This window comes from Taeniopygia guttata, chromosome 1A, assembly GCF_048771995.1.
Source record: "Taeniopygia guttata chromosome 1A, bTaeGut7.mat, whole genome shotgun sequence".
Classification (NCBI taxonomy): domain Eukaryota; kingdom Metazoa; phylum Chordata; class Aves; order Passeriformes; family Estrildidae; genus Taeniopygia; species Taeniopygia guttata.
Genome location: NC_133025.1, coordinates 48,721,983 through 48,737,260, shown reverse-complemented (window position 1 = coordinate 48,737,260; position 15,278 = coordinate 48,721,983). Strand labels below are relative to the sequence as shown.

General features: G+C 37.3%; 1 protein-coding gene across 13 annotated transcripts in view; it reads left to right on the top strand.

The window, feature by feature from the left end:
* The window catches only part of TNRC6B (trinucleotide repeat containing adaptor 6B), a 118,503-nt gene that overhangs the window by 29,622 nt on the left and 73,603 nt on the right, over positions 1 to 15,278 (top strand). For 11 of the 13 annotated variants that reach the window (XM_041713527.2, XM_072923376.1, XM_072923375.1 and 8 more), the window contains one exon: positions 4,521 to 4,588. The exons of the other annotated variants lie outside the window; for them this stretch is intronic. In XM_041713527.2, the coding sequence (XP_041569461.2) occupies positions 4,521 to 4,588 (68 nt within the window). The remainder of the gene's footprint in view (positions 1 to 4,520; positions 4,589 to 15,278) is intronic. 13 annotated transcript variants of the gene reach the window in all.

Here is a 15,278-nt window from a genome sequence, read left to right as displayed (position 1 = left end):
CACTTTCTAGCAAAAATTTTAAAATCTGCAGAATTCCAAGTGAAAAATAGAAATCACTGATTATCAAATTGTTTAACATATGCAGGCCAACAAAAGAAAGTTAGAATCAAGGTTCTGCAAATAGAGGAAGGCAGAAATTGCTGCACTGGATCAGGCCTGTTGAATGATCTTTATATATAACTTTTCCTTTCACTGTGTAAAATTAATGTTATTTCTAGAAACAGAAAAGCTTATACTGCTATTGTTTCTAATCCTCTAATACACAGATAAATCCTTGTACCTATAGGTACATAAACCACAAAACCTGCTAAGACTTGTGAAATTCAGTGTTGCAATTTGTTTGTTCAGGAACTAATTTTTTGTCTGCTTAGTAGTACATTTTCTCTGTGTATCCTCTTACAGGTGTTCTTTTGAGAGTGAATTTGGTTTTGTTTATATTGTAATATTGTTTATATTGTAATAGGAAAAGGGTGATGTTTCTTACAATACTGTCATGCTGCTTTTTTTTTTTATGCCTCAGTGCTGTGTTGTCTTGCATTAAGGGAGTTCAAATGTTGCATTTTATTTGTATGAAATCTCCCCTCTGTCTACACTATTCTCTACTCTGAGCTCTCATGTTTTTGGAGTGTTTTGGAGGGGGATTGAGTAGACACTGTTCTAAGAGAGGGCATAACTGTAGATCTGCAGACTTTTCAGTATTTCTTTTCAGCATAACTTATTTTTTCTTGGTGGTTTTATTTTGGGGTGTTATGGTTTTTTGGGGTTGTTTGTTTGTTTGTTTGTTTGAATTATGCTACTTTTAACAATATTTTTCTTAAGACTTTTCCAGATCAAAGTTCAGGTTTTTGCTGGATTGGGAATTCAGTAGGGCTTTTTGTCATGGATGTTATCTCTCAAATTAAACTGAATCTATTCTTGTGTTCATAGCATTGCTGGGAAATTCAGGTTCAAAGGGACCTTCCAAGGTCTTTAGTCTGACCTCCTGCTTAAAGCAGGGTCATTTGTGAGGTCAGACCATGTTGCGAGGGATTTTACCTAGTAAGTCCATGAAAGACTTGAAGCAAGGAGACTGCAAAACTATTCTAGGCTATCTGTTCCAGTCATTGAGTGTCCTTATGGTGAAAATATGTTACCATTCTGGACTTCTCTAGTTTGATCATCGTCCCACTGCTTCTTGTCCTGTCACATGTACCGCTATGGTGAGCCTGAATGCTTGCTGATCTCCTTGTAGATACAGACACTTGCTGTTAAGGTCTGCCCAAAGCCATCTCTTCTCCAGGCTGAATCAGCCCAGCTCCCTCTGCCTTTACTCACAGGACAAGTGCACTGGCTCCTTGAGCATTTGGTGGCTACTGTGTCCACGTTCTGGGTGTACTTCTTGTATTGTGGAGGCCCAAAAGGAGGTGCATTAGACCATGTCTGGAATAATAAGCACTGAGTAGAGGTGGCAGTCAGTTCCCTCATCTACTGGCAAGGCTCTTCTTAATAAAGCCTGGGATGCTGGTGACCTTTCCTGACAAAGCACGCTGCTGGCACACGATCAGCTTGCTTTGTGCCAAGACCTTTTCCATGGAACTGCTCCCCAGCCACTCATCAGCCTGTATTGTTGCCAGAGCCTCTCAGGTGCAAGTGTTTTGTGTTTGTCCTGTCCGAATTGGTACAAATCCTCTAGGGACCATTGCTCCAGGCTATCTAGGTCCATCTGAATGGCAGCCCTATCTTTAGACTTGTTGATTGATCCTCTTCACCTGAGTTAAACTTTATCTTAAAATTCTGGCTAGAATATACCTTACTGGCCCTGCAAGTCATTGGTAGAGCTATTTAATGGACTTGTCCTATACTCCTGTAGCACTCCACTTGATACCATCCTCCAGGCAGCATACAGCACTTTGTCCTCTGAGCCTGACCAGCCAAATGTTTATCCATTCTCTAGTTGTTTATCCATTCTCAAAAGAGATATTTTCTAGTTAACTGATAGTCAATTCCTTGACCTTCCCATGACTTTTTTTTAGTGTGTTGATGCAATTTATTATTGGCTTTATTTATCAATTAAACCCTACCAATTTTTATTTTGTATATTATGTAGTTTTCTGTGTTCCCAAGTACTTCCTCATGAAGTAATTTTTTTTTTTTTTTGTGAACTTCTTGTGAGTGTCTCTGCTGTTGTACTGTATCTTCTACAGTTCTTTTATTGTGCATATTTTAGTCATTTTGGGTACTTCTGTCTACTGTCTGAAGTACAGCAAACTGATATAACATTTCTTAAAGCAGATGGGGTTCTCTAGTCATTTTAAAAGAGATTGTGCCTGGATCTACAATCTTGTTCTTCGCTCAAGTCCTTTATTATTTGTCATTATTTGCCCACTTCTCTTTGAAATGAAACTTTGATAGATAAGCATGCTGGAACTGGGATGTCACTTGTGTTCTTCATATAAAATTAATAATAAAGCAACAGTTCTATCAGCAATACTTCAGTGATTTATCTGTTCTGTGGTGGTCTAAAAGATGTTCTAGTTCTCGGATTTCGTGATTATCATCTAACAAAGTGACTTCCCATTCCTGTGTTTTGGTGGGTTTAAAATCATTGCCTTTTACACTTCCTTTTATTTTTTTAATGATACCTCCTTTTCTACAGCTTCATTGTATTCAATTTCTGTTTTATATGGGAATCCTGTTAGTTTAGCACTAAATATCCATACTAAATGTGCCTCTTTACTCCCAAAGGCTGCATTTCATCTTCCCAGTACTGGCCACAAACTGTTCCCTTGCTTACCATTCCTGAGAATTGTATTTGTCTCATACCAGCAGCAGGCTAAAATACCTCCTGTGTAAGAGTAATTCTTAAACATTTACTCTCACTTACAGAACCATGCTGTTTTGCAATGTGGCCACAAATCTGTAACTATTTTACCTATTGACACACTTTGGTGTTTCAGCATTCTCAAGAACAGAATTAAGTGGAATGGATGTATTTCTCTTTAGCTAGACAAGTGTGAGTCCAGCTGTTAGAGCTCTTGTGAATCAGGTATGGACTGAAGTACAAATAGATTTGTGTATCTGATACGGTGGGAATACATGGATAAAAGTCCAAGTTATTTAATAACTGCAAATAGAAATTTTCTTTTTTTCAAGCATGGCTTTTACATGAAAATACTATTTGGACTGGGAAACATGAGGGTACATGTTTCCAAATGTGAATTTACACATATTTGATTGACTGTCTGTCTTATGGATGTCATTAGCACCTTAGAGTTCCCCACTTTGTCAGTTCATTCATGGTTTTGCTTGGGGCTGTGCCTGGGCAGTCAAATAACATAATTTCTTGTATCCTTGTTAGATGTCAATATTCACATTTTGGGGTTTTGAAAGTATCTTTGATCTGACAAAAGTATTAATGTACAAATGAGTAAACTTGGCTCTTTTGGGGGGAGGGCAGGGGCACAAGGGAAAGTGGTTGATCGATTTTGGTTTGGTTTGGGGGGGGTTATGCCCCTTCAAAGACTGACTAAGCTGTGTTATCTTAACTGACTGATAGTGCTTCTCTCCTCTTTCCAGTTCAATGTAGTGGCATGGATTTGTGTGTGATTATGATTCAGTTCTTTTTTGTGTGCCTTATTGACTCTTGCAGTGGGACCTGTTTGCTGGCTTCACATGAAGTAGAGCATTGCTAACTGTATCTGGATGTTTATATAAAATACTAATTGCATGCATTGAATTTTTATATAAAGAGAAGAATGTTTTTGCTACCTGTGCAAGAACTTCTGGCTGAATTAAGTGATTAAATGAAGAATGCATAATGAATGAATGAGCAAATAAAATGTAATTCTTCTTTCTCTCCAAAGAAATTACTGAAAATCTATGCTAAAATTGATATTTTAAAAGCAAACAATTAAACATAAGACTTCCTTACTGCCCTTGGAATCTTCTAACAAGAGAGCCAAAGGAAATGCCTACCTTATGTTGTCATTGGAACAACATCTATTTGAGGTTTCCTTAGGCCTCTTTTTTACCCTGCTAACTAAGCTGCATGTTCAGTTAAAGTCTTTTTTCAAAGAAAAGTCATTTTTCACAAGAAGTACTGTGCTTTTGCAGCAGTTTATTTCTGTGCTTAATAAGTTTCTTCTAAAATTTTATATTTTTTTCCAGAGATGTTGATAAACCTTTTTTTAATTCCTGTTTTATATGTAGGGAAGAGGTGGTAGAAATTATAAGTAGAATGACAAGGGAAGCCTTTAACAGAACAGAACTTAAAACCTGTGTACCTTGACTGATAGTATTCTGCTATCGCCATTAAACCATTCTTTTTCCCTTGCAAGATTTTTCTGAAATCTGTGCTATGAAATGATACCATAGCAATGGGGTTGGAGATGTACATATGTTGCTAAGAAACTACATGCTCTGTTCTGGACCAGCCACTGTGATAAAGCGGCTGTTTTGAGTTGTTGCATATGAAAAGGGCCACTTTAGGTGATGTGCGTTTTGCTCCACCGATTTCTGACCTGCAATGCTTGCCTTTGCAGATGGAACATGAGGATTTTGTAATGGAGGGGCATGGCAAGACTCCACCTCCTGGTGAAGAAAACAAACAGTGAGTCACGCGTTTATTTAAAAAGGGCCTTACCGTAGTAAATTAAGCACTCTCGTTTAAACGTGCTGGGAGCATTGGTTGGTTGCTTGGTGCTCACACTTTTGATTCCTTAAATATCCACATATGTAAAATAGTGGATGGTGGCTGAAAAAAAAAAAAAAAAAAAAAAAAAAGAGGCAGGATGTTGATTTGCCTTAAATGTAAAAGCATAGAAAGATGCATTGCAATTTCAACACATGAATCAGAAATTGTTGTAAAAGGCATAATCATTCTGGAAGCTTGGCACTGACGTAGTGAGTTTGTACATTAATTTTCTATACAGCTGCTCTTCACTGAAGTAATGTGAAGTATGAAAGAACCAGGGCCTTCCTTTTGGTGTGCATATGGCAGATTGGTCCCCTTTGAGCCTTATTTCTTTAGAATTCATTTTAATAAAGGATCAAATTACAAACAAAATGCTCTTTGGAGGCTGAACAATATAAGATGCTGGTACACAGAGCTTTAGGGAAAGCAGCTTGATCGGAGAAGAAAATGACTGGTTTCTGTTAGGAAAAGGCTTTTTCATATGATTTCAAACTGAAATCTAGTACTGGTTGGACTTTTTCTCTGGGTTTTTGTTCAGATAGGAAGAAGAGGGCCTTGTCCTAGAAGTACTTCAGTGATGGCTGTATTCTGTATGGTCTTCATTAGTTAATGCAATGGTAATTCAGTTTTGATACTGTAATTAATTTTTTTCTTTTCCTGTCATTTGGAGCAAGCAAGAAGGTGGTCTTTGGAAAATCTAGATCACATAGCTCTTTTTTCCCTAAGCCTAATTGGATGTCATCTCATGAGAATTTCTTGTTAATCTGCACTACACTTGTTGCAGAAAGGCTGGGATGTGACTTGAGGTGAAGGTCTACTTTGCCTCCTAGATAAGCTGGCAACTCTCAGTGCACAGCTTCTGTGACAGTGAGAAACCATTTCTGAAGTAGGCAAGTTGAGGTCAGCAGAGTTCTAGTGCTGAACATGCACATTCTTTCCATCATGGACATGAGCCAAACTTCTCAAAGTAATTGTTGTTACTTCTATCTATTCAGATGGAGCAACTTACTGTGGTACCAAGAGATACAAAAGTTGTTGAAGTAGAAACTTCCAGAAAGTTTCAGAAGAAAAATTCGAGCAGAAATAAAAAGTAGGAGTTAGATTTCTGCTCTCCTGAATTGTTTCTTTATGTATCTAGTCATTTAATGACATACATTATTACAATGAGTAATATGAGGGATGTTGTATTTGATTTGCCATTGCCTCGTGTTTGTTAGGTGTCTTATTTTAAGTGCAAGTGGAAACTAGAATTACTTTACAGTTGATCTGATTTTTAACTGGAGCTTTTCAAATGGCTTAAAACATTATCTCTCTTCTTGAAAACTCTGGTTATTAAAGAATATGAGATTAGTGATAGGCAATATTTTTAATTCTTAACTAATAAATTTGTGTTCAGGTGGCATCTAGAACCTTGTCATACAGATTCTGCTGTAGGAGTGTAATTCTTAATAATATTTTGATTGAAGTCTAAAGGTGCAATTTTAGTAATGCAACAAAGAAGGTAGTTGTTTTATGCAACTAGTAGCATAATGCCAGCAAAATTTAATTGTGGGTATTGCTCTTAAATTTAAATCAATCACTTTAATATTTTTCTACCCATAGTATCAAATTTTAAGCTAACTAACAAAATTGTCTGCCTTTACAGAGTTTACCTCTTGTTGTAAGAGGAGAAAGAAAAAAATCTGAAATTATTTCTTTGTAGTATTACTTACTTGCAGTGGGAATTAGCTGGACATCAACATACTGGACTGGGTTTTTGAAAGAGGACAGAGGGGAGCTCTGGAGCATCTGGCAGAGGAGAAGCAAAGAAGACTGTGTCTGTTTAGCCTTGAGATAAGAAAACTGGGGAGGATATTATTATTCATGTGTCTATCTGATGAGGAGACTAAGGAAGACTGAGCCAAATTCTTCACAGTGGTGCCTGGTGGAGAGGCAAGAAGCCATTGGCATAAACTGAAATACAGGAAGCTCCACTCAAACACAAGGGAAAAATGTTCTTTTTTTACTGTTAAAAATGGTCAGACCTTTAGAAGAGGTTACCCAGAAAAGTTGTGACCTCTAAGTGACTCAAAACTCAGCTGAGCACAACCCCAATTCTGCTTCAACCTGCTTTAGTTAACCATGCCTTGAGCAAAGGCATGGGATTGATGGTATCAGAGATCCATCCATCTGCAGTGATTCTGTGATTTGTTGTACCCATATCTACTGTTATCCTCCTGGTTGGTTTGAAATAAAATTGGAGCTTCTTAGTGAAAGGTAGGTTCTAAGTTTGAATGTAGAGTCAGATGTTCTCCACAGAAATAGCTGATCCACTGAAGATGCTTCCTTCCCTTTCCAGCTGTCATTAGACTTAGTAGAATTTACTGCCTCTACAGCTATGCAGATGGAATGGTTTTTCTTTGACTACTTCTAATTTACTTTTCAGGAAAGTTTACCATTGTAATTTAATTGTCTTTCGTTAGGCAGCCTGATCTGGGTAGCTCTGCACTGGGATTATTGAGGAAGTGTTCAGAAGATACGGTTTCAGCAAGGGAGCAAATTTGCACCGGAGCTCCAGAGCAATCTGCTAGTATTGACCTCCTAGGAAAGCCCTGCAAATTTCTTACTATTTGTCTGCATTTCAATGGGCTCAAAACTTTACCGTACAATGAAAGAACCAAAATAAAAAGATGCTTTTGAGAGACTTTTGATGGATGCAATAGTTCTTACCTAGGCCCTGTTTTATGTGGTATTTCCTTTACTAAAGTATAGCTTCAAAACTGAATATAAGGAGCCAGCATCCATGGATGATTTCTGGCACTTTATGAAACAGATTTTTTCCCCAGTTTGACTTGGAGATAAAAACTTGGCATTTTTGCCTTGTAGTATTAAACAAAGATACAAAAATGCAAACAAACCCAGCAACAACAAACAACCCTGCTGTAATGTTGTGAGCCCTTTCTACTGTACTGGACAGTTCTTTTGGACAGATACTAAAGTTACAACATTTTTTAAGACTTTTAATTGAGCTGTAGGTGATACCTGAGAAATGCTGTCTTCTGATAGCTGTCACCTTTATAGGAAGGAATTACCTGGTTAAACAGTATACAAGGTCTTCAGAAATCTTCAACTGATCTTTCACAGTATGGATATAACTTATTTCAATTTAAGCTAATTATGATGAAGTTACCTATTCAAAATCCTTAGTACAAGTGAGAAAGTGAATGGGCACAGTCATCTCAGTCCTGTGAAAGATTTGCATCTATGTGCAGTGCATATGTCACAAAAGATGTCATGGTTGTGCAGCAGTCAAGTGATGTATGCTAAAAACTGAACTTCAGAAGGAGTGAGCCTGCTGGGACTGCTGGAGCAGATCATGGCCATCTCACACCTTGCTCCTGCTCTGGCTGAGGACCAGTGACTCCTTGATAAATTGTTACTTCTCAGTTTTTATGTACTCTGTAACCTCCCTTCTTAGCTGTCTGGCATGGGATATCACTGTGTGTTATACTTGGTCACATTATTTTTTTTATGTGGACAATACATTTGGTAAGAATGTTTCCTTCCTTCCTTCCCAATAGAGAAAAATTACATTATGCTTAATTACAGGTGAACATTTTGTTAGAGGTGTTCTCTCATATTTTCATCCATTACAACAAGGTTGACCTGAACTGGCATGCTTAGGGAGTAAATACTCCCCCCACAAAATACTTACGTTTTACATGGCATCATCCTATTGTGCCCTTATCAATTGTAATAGGGCTTTTACTTTGCTACTGCTGGAGCAAAGATTAAGAGGAAAATGTGATCCAGAGACATCTTTCCAAAACAGTCAAACTTCTGTTGATGAGCATGGGGCAACCACTGGGGCAGGAAGAAGAATTCTGCTCAAGTCCTTAAATTGAGGTTCTGCTCCTGGCTCTAGCAGCATTAATTAGCAACTCTCCTTGTGCTAATAAATTACCACCTGCTGTCATAACCAGAAATGTGTGCACCTTAATGAGTGAACGGGACTGGGTAGTGAAAAATTATTCCTTTTTATAAGATAAATGTAAATGTTTTACTCTTCCTAACTGACACATGGAGAGGTCTGTTTGACAGTAGCAATTCAGACAAAAAGTGAGCCAAATTCTTACTCACATCTGGTAGGAAGGTAAGCCAAGCTGCTCCTGCTGTTTGAAGTACCTCAGCTGGCTATTCCCTATCTGCTTTTTTGTAGTAACGGGAGAGAAAAGTCTTCAACTATCTTGACAATTTGTACATCTGGAAGTGATTCACATTGTAAGAAAGGTATCAAAACAAGATAATTTCTGTAATTTAGAAAGTTAGATCTACTGAATAGGCTTTTCCCTGGCTTGATAGTTTAATGTACAGATTCTGAGGCAAGTGTTTTTGATGAAACCCCCCAAAATTGTACTAATGCCAGGATAAGATTGCAATCACTGAGCATCACAAAATTGTTTAACATTTGGTACTAGTATCTTATTTTTCTTTGATATTTCAGCAGGAAGGTTCAAGGTCTTCTTGGATTTGTGTGACACTATAGTTAAAAGAAAGTAGTAGCTAAATTGACCTAACCTGCAAAGAGGAATTACAGACTCCAAAAATCATCTTGTCCAATACCATGCCCAAAGAGGGGGGCAGATTTGAAGGTTAGATTTAACTTCTAAGTGGTATTAGGCTTTTCAGGTTTATTCGAGAGCTTTTTTGGACAGTCTGTTGCAATATTAAGCACCCTCACAGTGAAGAAAACTTCCTAATGTTCAGTAAGAATTTATGATCATTGCTTTTCATCTTTGAATGTGTGTATCTGAACATGGCCCAGTCTTCATTAAAACTTGCCACTGTGTTCACTTAGCAGAATAGCTTCCCCCTCCCCCTCGCTTAGTTTTGCTGTATGGAAACTAAGTGAAATCAAGAAGCCAGTCTACAGGCTAGTCTTTGTTTTCAGCAAGCTGCTATGTCAAGGGCACGTGTAAACATCACTGCTCTAATAGCACAAAAGAACCTATCTTACTCTTTCATGGTGTTGCTGAAAACTATAAAAAGGCTCCAGTGGTATATCCTGAAGTTGTCTGGTTTGGTTGGTGAGAATGATAGACACTGTTATGAACTACTGCAGTGTTCTTTTGTACAGTTGAAATTCCACAAAGGTGCCTAGCATTGCTTCTGTTCCTTTAGGATAAAACATTGTTCTTACCAAATTTAAAGTAAACAGTTAGCTAAAAGCTTTTGTAACACGGGTTTGTTTGATGTTTTAAGGATATTCAATATTACAGAAGATATTGAGACTTGCCTTGAGTGGCATTACACTTTTTAAATTTACTGGCAGTACTAACCTCAGCAGAGGTTGTTTTTTGTCAGAAGATCCATGCTTTGATTTTCAAAGTAGTATCCAAATCCTAATTCAGATTATCAACTCAGATTTGAGGTATCTAAATTTGCATAGCAACCCAAATTCTGTGAAATTAATGGTAAGTTATTTCTTGAATTACATCCAAGAATTATGTAAAGGCATAGCTATTTTTATATTGCTGATTGTTCTCTGTGTGTAGAATAACTAGCCTGTTCAGGAAATGTCCCCCCAAACATTCAAGTCCTCTGCCTGAGATCCTAACAAGTCATGGGATGTCTGTGTTGGCCATAGCAGACCTCTCTGTCACAGGGTGTTGCAGCTCTGTTAGTGTGTCAGACTGTGCTTCAGACCCAGTGGTAACTCAGGCTCACTCTGATCCTGGCATGTGAGTAGGAGAGTTATAACTTTTTTCTTTTATACCCTTAGAGATTTGAGAGGGTATTTAAGGGTGTGAGACTATTAGACTAAAACAAAATGAAAATCGGTCCAGCTAAGGATTAAGGAATGTTTTCATGCCCTTCATACTGTACAGATGTTTTTAGTCCATATAGTGGAGTGAGTGACAGGACAAGTTTGTATTTGAAGGCAGGTTTACCTGGATGTTTAATAGGGCCCTGAGGTATAGAGAAAAAATTGCCCTTTATTTTGCAATTGAGTGAGTAGAAATGAATGAGACATGAGCAAAATCTGTATCTGTAGAGGCAGCTGTGTTTTAGCTGTGACTTGCAAGTCAACCAAGTTACAAAAGCTGACTTGCACCCTTACAATATACTACTTCTGAACAATGTGCAGAATTTATACACGAGCACTTTAAAATGGCAAAAGTTTCATTGTCTTCCATATTTTACCAGTTCAGTGTTAAATGCTTTGAAGTTTTTGTACTTAAAATTTTAAGTGTTACCCACAGGAAGACTCTTGTTTGAATATTCTAAGCAAAAATATTTTAAAATTAGGCATTTCTTCTGAAGGTTAGACTTGCAAAAGTTTTCAATTATCATTTCATGATTCTTAAGACTCTGCATTTCATGTCCTCGGTGATTTTCTTTTTTTTTTTTCCCTTTCAAACCATGAACAAATACAGGCTTTTCATACACCTCAGCCAACCTACAGCTTAGTTTACTGCTGTTTTGCAAGTATTTTCTTCATATGTGGAAAGAAACGGAAGCCAGATGACCAACCGTTAAGAAAAATAAAAAGGAAGTCACACAGAAAAAAGTCAACTTTGGAAGTGAAGTTCCCACTTATTATCACAATGTGTTTAGTCTACACCACTGCTGAATATTGAAAGAGGAAAATATTTTGGACAGTGTACATTCTAAGTGTGAATGTTTTGGCATTTCTTTGCTGAGGATTTTATGCTGCTCTCTTCCAGATGTCTTGTGGTGAGAACAAGCTAGTTTGTTTGGGCTCTCCCCACCCCTAAGATCTGCATTTGTCCTGTGTAGGAAGTGCACAGAGCCTGCTTCTGAATTTGCAGTCTCATCTGACCAAGAGACTACTTCATACTTGTCTTAGTGAAAATATATTTTCTTAGTGAAAATGCATTTCACTAATTTTCCACATTGCTTGATTTATAAATATGATACGGAAAAATACTCATAGTGTCACATATCCTTGATACTTTGATTGTTATCTCTAGTTATTCCAGTTAGTAGTAGTTGTGATTGCTAGTGGAATGGAGGATAATCTGATATGCTGCTGTCTTAGAGAGCTTACTGTACTTTGAAGGGGAGGTTATTTGCATACTGATCAAATTCCTAAAATCCCGAAGCCTCTGTATTCCAGACACTACCACCCACTTCTCCACCTACTACTGTCCTCTAGTCTCTTTCCAGGAATTCCAGGAAAAACTATCTGCTGGACACTCTATTGACATCTGGAGTTCCTTGTCCAAGAAGGTGGGGGCTTTTAGGTCTGTTTGATTAGTGGCTGTTCCTTTTTTCTCTCTCCCAAAGTTGCCAACTTCCTCAGGAGCTGCCAAGGTAACTGCTCTCCAATGTATCATTTATATGGATGGCTGAACATTGTTCTCTTTGCAGCATTTCATTGCTATTTAGATGGCAGCCCTTGGATGACACCTACCATGGGAGTCAGCTAACAGACTTAAAGAATAGCAAGCAAAATCATCTAAGGTGTAGTGGTAGACTTGGCAGTGCTGGGTTGATAGTTGGATTTGATGGTCTTGAAGGTCTTTTCCAACCTAATACGATTCTATATGGGCTTTTAATAATTTTAAGTCCTGTCTAAATTAGCATTTTGTCTACATTCTTAATGTAAAAATACAGTTTTGATTAATTTCTGTGGTACCTACTCCAAGTTAGCACCACTAATTTTGATTTGCAAAGGATTTAGTTTTTGGACTGCTAGCACAAGTCAGTGGCATCGTAAATGCATATGAAGTACAGTCCTAAATTTTTTTCCTCCATTTTGTATCAAATTTAGGATACTCACTGCTTTTTTCTCTGCTTCATTCTCTCAAAAAACAAATTTAGCTTTTTTTTAGTATTTTTTTGGTATTCAACCACAATAGTTGAATGGTTAAATCTTCCTTTCAAGGAGATGAAGGAAGGAAAGGGGAAAAAAGCCCTACTGCTTTTATGTTATGTAAATGAGTTTGTGATGTCTTTTTGTTTGTGTGGAAAAAATAGAAATTTTGATCACTATGTGCTGTGGCTTTGATATACCAGAGGTTAAAGTAGAGAAAGGTCAAGGTCATGGTTCTAAGATGCGGATACTAGCCTTGATGAAGTGACCATTATTGGTTAAAGAAAAGGGGAGGTAAGGAAAAAAGCCAAGCTCTTTATTTCCATGCAGAAGATATGATTTACTTTGTATGACTAAAAATATTGTACTGTGTGGTATACATGGTATGAATTAAAAACTTGTTTACAGAGATATTTTAGAGGTCTTAAGCTGCATTGCTCCTCTGGTATGCTGTGATTTGGAGAGCTGCTAAGATTTCTTTTTCTTCTACCTAAATAGATTGGGTTTGCTGGACTCTTTGCCCTAAGTCAAAATTGTTAATATTTGGAGTCATACTGGTTTTTGGGTTTCTGCATGAATTTGAATATTTGTGACAGTTACAGCTTGTAGAATTTTCTGCCTGGACAGCCAGCTGTTCCTTTCCTGACATTTCAAACTGAAGGACTGTACATGAAGGCAAATTACTCGGGGAAGATGTTCAAGTCACTTGGAAAGATCAGTTTACAGATTTTTGTAGCAATAAATAGTACTTTTATTTTAAAAAAGTCAATTTAGGGACATTCCCTCTTACAGTAATCCACTCAAAATATATTCTTTTACTTTGGTTGTTTTGTTTTGGGCTGGCTTGCTTTTATTATTATTATTATTATTTAACTTAGCATATTATGGTTCCTTTAATGAGAACAAAGGAAAATGGGTTGGTGCCAGCTTCAACCAAGATGCCAGAAATTCCTTTGCTCAAGAGGTTTCCGGCCCAGTGATTGAACTCTCCATGCTAAAACTAAAGACAAGTTAGAAAAATTTGTAGTGAGATAGTGGGCTATCTCACAAAAAATAAATTTAAAAAAAACCAACCAAAAAAACAACCCAAAAACCAAAACAATAAAAACTGCTAAGCTTCTTTTTAGCTAGGGAAAAAAACAGATTGAACTAGCATAAGACTTCCACTCCAAAAATCTTCCTTGTCTTTTCTGAGCTATCCTAAAAGTATTTGTAAGAAATCTGCTTTTAGTAGAGTTCAGGAGCATGTCTATAGGCACTGTATAAAAAAGGGGTACTGTTGTGGTAAAGTGTTTGTAGACATGAAAGAAGTTTTTACTTGATTATTCTAACCTGGTCAGATGAAAAAGCTTGATGTTATTTTAAAATGTGTAAAGCTCCAATGCTTAAACAGGGTGGAGGAAGGCGTTAATGAATTAAATTACTATTCCTTCTGAAATCTGTAGTAAGAGCTATGGTTGATGGAAAGTCAGTTGGATCAGTCATGTAACTGGCATGGTAATTTGCATGCTGTAAATAACAATTAGAAAGCAACACTTGCTGTATCTATAGATGGGATGACATGCTCTACCATTTCCCTGTAACTTCTGTTTATTTGAAAGATGCATGGAAGTGTTTGAGGCCAGGCTGGATGGGGCTTCGAGCAATCTGGTCTGGTGCAAGGTGTCCCTGCCCACAGCAGAGGGGTTGGAATCAGATTATCTTTAAAGGGCTTTCTGAACAAAACCATTCTATGCTTCTCTTTTAACTCGCATTCATATAATTGCATTAAACTGACAACTGTCTCACATTTCATTGCTATTTTGGCAGTTTATAGGATTTTAGGAACCTGTTAGGATAGAACTATAGCCTTCAAAATCAAGATGCTTCTGGGCTGATAATAAGCAGGTTAAAGAAATTCTAAGAATATTAATTTACACAAATTTAGTTGTGTGTTATGTTATTGGAAAGTACTTATTTCATGTTCAAGAATTTGGACAGAAAGACTCAATCAACATTTAGATGTAAACACCATTGGTGGGAGATGATCTAGGGAGTCAATTCTTTCAGTTCCTAGAGTGGTTAAGTCTTACGCAATGCTTTTCCTGTCTTTATCTTTCCCAAATAAGTTTGGAGTCTGTTGTCCAGTTCTGGTTGAGTGAGGCAGAGAAGAAACTGTAATATAATTATCTATATATTAAACTTCCATATCTTCCTAGAGAAGAGACCAAAATTGATTTCCCCACTAACAGAAGGGTTTCATGACAAGACAAATAATTATCTATTCTGGTTATGTCTTCTAACAGCTAATCATGTGTGTGCTTTGGGATTAGCTGCAGTATATGCTAGTTTTTGCCCAGGCACTGAAAGAGGTGAAAACAATTTTATGGGAAGAGATCTGCACAGAGCTTAATATACTGTTAAAACCTTAGCATCAAAGGAGAACTGGCTGTGCAGGAAGCTGGAATTAGTGTGGAAAGTAGAGGTGCAGTGATGTGTGACAGAGATTCGTAGGAAATGAGCTTTCAGTTCTGTTGTTCACCCAACAACTTTGTTAAAAGGCAAATTGAAAGCTTTCTCTTTCTCCAGTCTGGAAAGGGTGTTTGGGGAATTAAAGAAGTGGGGGCTTAGTGGCAGATTATTTATAGGCTGAACAGTGAGGGAAAGTATTGCAGCAGATTGAGGAAAAATTAGGTGGAAAAATGACAGTTTGCAAAATTTGGTGAATAAAGTTTTCCTTCTGACTCATTATCTTTTCCTGAGCACTTCATTAATGTATAGGGTCAGAACTTGGCTTGGGCTTGAAGT